The sequence below is a fragment of the Poeciliopsis prolifica genome, unplaced genomic scaffold (genome assembly GCF_027474105.1).
Source record: "Poeciliopsis prolifica strain line A6 unplaced genomic scaffold, Auburn_PproV2 SCAFFOLD029, whole genome shotgun sequence".
NCBI lineage: Eukaryota > Metazoa > Chordata > Actinopteri > Cyprinodontiformes > Poeciliidae > Poeciliopsis > Poeciliopsis prolifica.
In genome coordinates this window covers 5008237-5011856 of record NW_026562404.1, presented here as the reverse complement: position 1 = coordinate 5011856, position 3620 = coordinate 5008237, and the positions used below count along the sequence as shown (strand labels likewise).

Below are 3620 nucleotides of genomic sequence, written 5' to 3'. Positions count from 1 at the left end.
AAATGAAAGAAAGTCTAGAGGTTCAAAAATCTTTGATCTCATAAACATGTTTGCCTCACATAAAGTTTGAAAAACAAACACAAGAATACCACCGAGAGACCTATGGAAAAACGCCATAACACAGAGACGCAGGAATTCATAGGTGAGCGCTACCTTCCACGAGGTCCAAAAAGCACGAAGGCTGCTGACCTGACGACCAAACTCTAAACTCTGTGTAGGGCTCATTTCAGCCCTACACAGCATCACCTGTAAGAGCAAAGTAAGGCATTATACCACCAACCCTGCGCCTTATGCTGCAGCCATGCTGTCTCAGCTCCTCTGTAGTTTGGGAGGGGGGCGGTGGATGGGGCACCAGCATACAGCTGTAAGCACATTTCAGCACTCAGAAACTCGCTGCAGACCGGGTCATCTCCATTTCTCACAGCAATAAATTGCTTGTAAAAGCTTATACTGAAAACAGTCGAACCACTCGCTGTTTGGATTTTGTGTAAATATTTACCCTGCAGTTGTTTCAGCAGCATTTGGAAATCACAGCTCATGCCTGACAAGTCCATTTCAGAAAGAATAACGTCCTTTGCAAAAATATTCAAACCCCATAGACCTTTTCACGTCACGCTGGTCCCACAAACTTCAATGTGCTGTGACATATTGTGAAATGAACGAAGAAGCATACATGTCTATAATTTGTCTATGCAAAAGAAAATCTAAAAGTTAGACTTGTTGACTGAAACCAACTGCCTTCAGAAGTGGCCCAATTTATCAACAACTCAGCTCTTTGAATTACATGCAGGTGGGATGAAGTAACTAATAAATCAATTGTTCAGACACAAACACATTTTTCCCAAAACAGTCAAAACTGAACTGAAATGGCATTTTTATTTATCAAGCTCAAATGTGTATGTCACAAGAAGCAGAGTGAATTTTGTTTTCTCTGCTGAGTCACGTCTAGACTCAGCAGCATTCTATCAGGACAAAATTGAAAACATCTGTGGAGTTGTGTTGGGCAGCTTGAGCAAGATCTACACACAATACTCCTTACTTTGAGAGTCAATTCTATGTTGGATTGAGCCTTGTATTGCTGTAATAATGGATAGTGTAAATGTGCTGACCACCAGGTACATGGCGTTTGACAAAATGTACAGCCATGATCTGCGGGAGCAGAGTTTTATAGACTGGCCGTTTAGAGAGGAATGCAACTGCACACCTGAAAAGGTAGGAAGGTCTTGGTTTTTTTAGACTGCTCTGGATGGGTTGTCTTAATCCTTATGAAAAAAACAACAATGGAAATATTAGTTTGCAGCTTGTTGTATTTATTTAAGAATGGAAACAGAGTTTTTGATGATTACTACAAGAGGACAATATCTATGGATTTTACACACTTACAAAAGTAAATTTACCCTAATTTGAAAAATATTAGCAAAAGCAGTGACAGCCGGTACTTTTAGATGTTCTATAGACGTACTCAATTTTGCTTGTGCAACACAGATGATCAGTGGCTTAATCCCTAACTACTTGGGTCAATGAAAAAAGTTTGGAAAATTCTCATGTGATTAAATAACATTTTAGTAAATTCATCAAATAGAAAACAAATACAATTATCTTGTCAATAGCTTAACTCACAATTTTATAAAATGATCATTAGACCAGTTGGAAAAGTTTAGTTGACATCAACAACAACTCAACTGCAGACCAATCAGTGTTTCCTCCACCCACTGACTTTAGGTAAAGACCTCTAAAAATGATTATAGACGCCTTAAAATGTAGAAGTATGAAGTTAAGAAAACATTTAACCTGGAAGTTGTGTACATTTCCAGTATACAACTTCCAGGCTGTGTTTGGAAGTTGCATTTCAGAAAAAAACCTGCCAAATCCAATAATATGATTATGTCCTAACTTAACACATTATGAGCTATCCTTTGATCCAAGTCATTTGCAGCTTCTGATTTATAGCTCAGCAGGTGCAAGTTTCAGACTCTTCCCTTTGCCCAACCGGCTCATAGCATGATTGATGAGCTGCTGACACTTCTTGAGTTATTTTCTGTCATGCAAACTCATTCAAAGGGAAATTATTGCTTTGAATGAAAACTAATCCGGATGCAGATCTTTTTTTTTTTCTTTTCTTAATGTTAAGTTATGATTTCAGCTTTTTTTTTTCTTGTCTAGATGGCTAAAGCTGGTTTTGTCCACTGCCCCAGTGATAATGAACCAGACGTTGCCTGCTGTTTCTTCTGTCTGATCGAACTCGAGGGCTGGGAACCAGATGATGATCCATGGTGAGGAAAAAGCACATCATCCAGCAGTTTTTTAAATCTACAATCCTGGCTGCAAAAGATGAGACTAACAGAACTCTTGTCTTTTACGTAAACTTTGCCGCTGCGGTTCTGTTACCGAGTTTTGGACAAGGGATCACATGAAATTTTCCAAATGGATGAAAACTTATGAAAATTTAATCAAGCACGAAAACTGATTGCCCTTTGTTTCAACATATCTAAAAATGAACTATTTTTTATGGAAAACCAGAGAACAGAGCAATATTCTACAGGAAACGTTAGTCAGAATTAGATAGCAGAAAACAGAAATAAAGTCTTCTCAGATGAAGCCTCTTTCAGAATATTCAAAACAGCTGCGGAAAATGATTCTTCAGATACAAAATGTGATGTTTTATATTAAACCAAAGTGACCTCAAAATATTTGCGAGGTGACATCTTATCTAAGAGGATTGGTTTACTTGCATCTTGACCTAAAACCACTGGAATACTGAATGAGGAAACCTTCTCCAGGAGCAATTTTGCTCTTGGAGAAGAATGGAGAGGAAGTAAGTTGGAGATGAACAGTAGTGGGCTTTGGGTCAAAATCAACCCAAAGAATGCAGATATTTAATTGATTTGGTTCACTATACTTAATGCTGTTTAAATTATTCACAAAATCATCCGGCAACCAAGAAAAGAGAACTTGTGAAATAATACATACTTTGTCAGTCTCTTTTGAAGCTATTCCTTAATAATGGACACATTGTTCTAAAACATTGTTTTTCTTATCAGGTTTGAGCACACCAAGCGCTCACCCACTTGTGGATTTCTGTCCATGAAGAAAGCAGATTTCACTGAGCTGACCGTGTCTGAATACTGTCAACTGGAAGGTGAAAGGCTGAAGATCTACATTGTAAGAGATTGTGAATGGAATATGCTTTGACAGATACTTCTGCAGTTTTGGTTATGAATATTGTTTTTCCTCCTCTTCAGAGGAAGATTTCTCATAAGATGATGGCGTACTTGCGTGACGACATGGACAAAGTGCTTGATCGCCTAAAATCTCAGCTGGAGACAATGTAATAGCTGTTGACAATGTAATAGCTGTTTTCTCACAAATATAAAGTATAAATGCAGAAAAAAAAGTGTTCAAGTGAAAATACATTTTAACTAATAAAAATTAAGTTTGCAGTACTGTCTCTGACCACACGGTGGGGCCCTAGAGCTTTATGTCTGAAACAGAACTTCAGAGAATTCTCAAAGACAAACCTTGTACGTGTCATCTGATATAAAAGGCTACTTTGAGGAGAATTACAATGTGGGCTATATTCCCCTGTTTCCCTCAAATACTTCCCATTTTCCTGAACACAC

The 3620-nt window shown here is 37.9% G+C and overlaps 1 protein-coding gene across 1 annotated transcript; it reads left to right on the top strand.

Moving 5' to 3' along the window:
* Window positions 1-1063: 1063 nt before the first annotated feature.
* Window positions 1064-3332, top strand: birc5b (baculoviral IAP repeat containing 5b). Its single transcript, XM_055049861.1, has 4 exons — window positions 1064-1212; window positions 2164-2273; window positions 3042-3162; window positions 3243-3332. The coding sequence occupies exons 1-4, from the start codon at window positions 1087-1089 to the stop codon at window positions 3330-3332; spliced, it is 447 nt and encodes a 148-aa protein (XP_054905836.1). The 5' UTR covers window positions 1064-1086.
* Window positions 3333-3620: the final 288 nt, after the last annotated feature.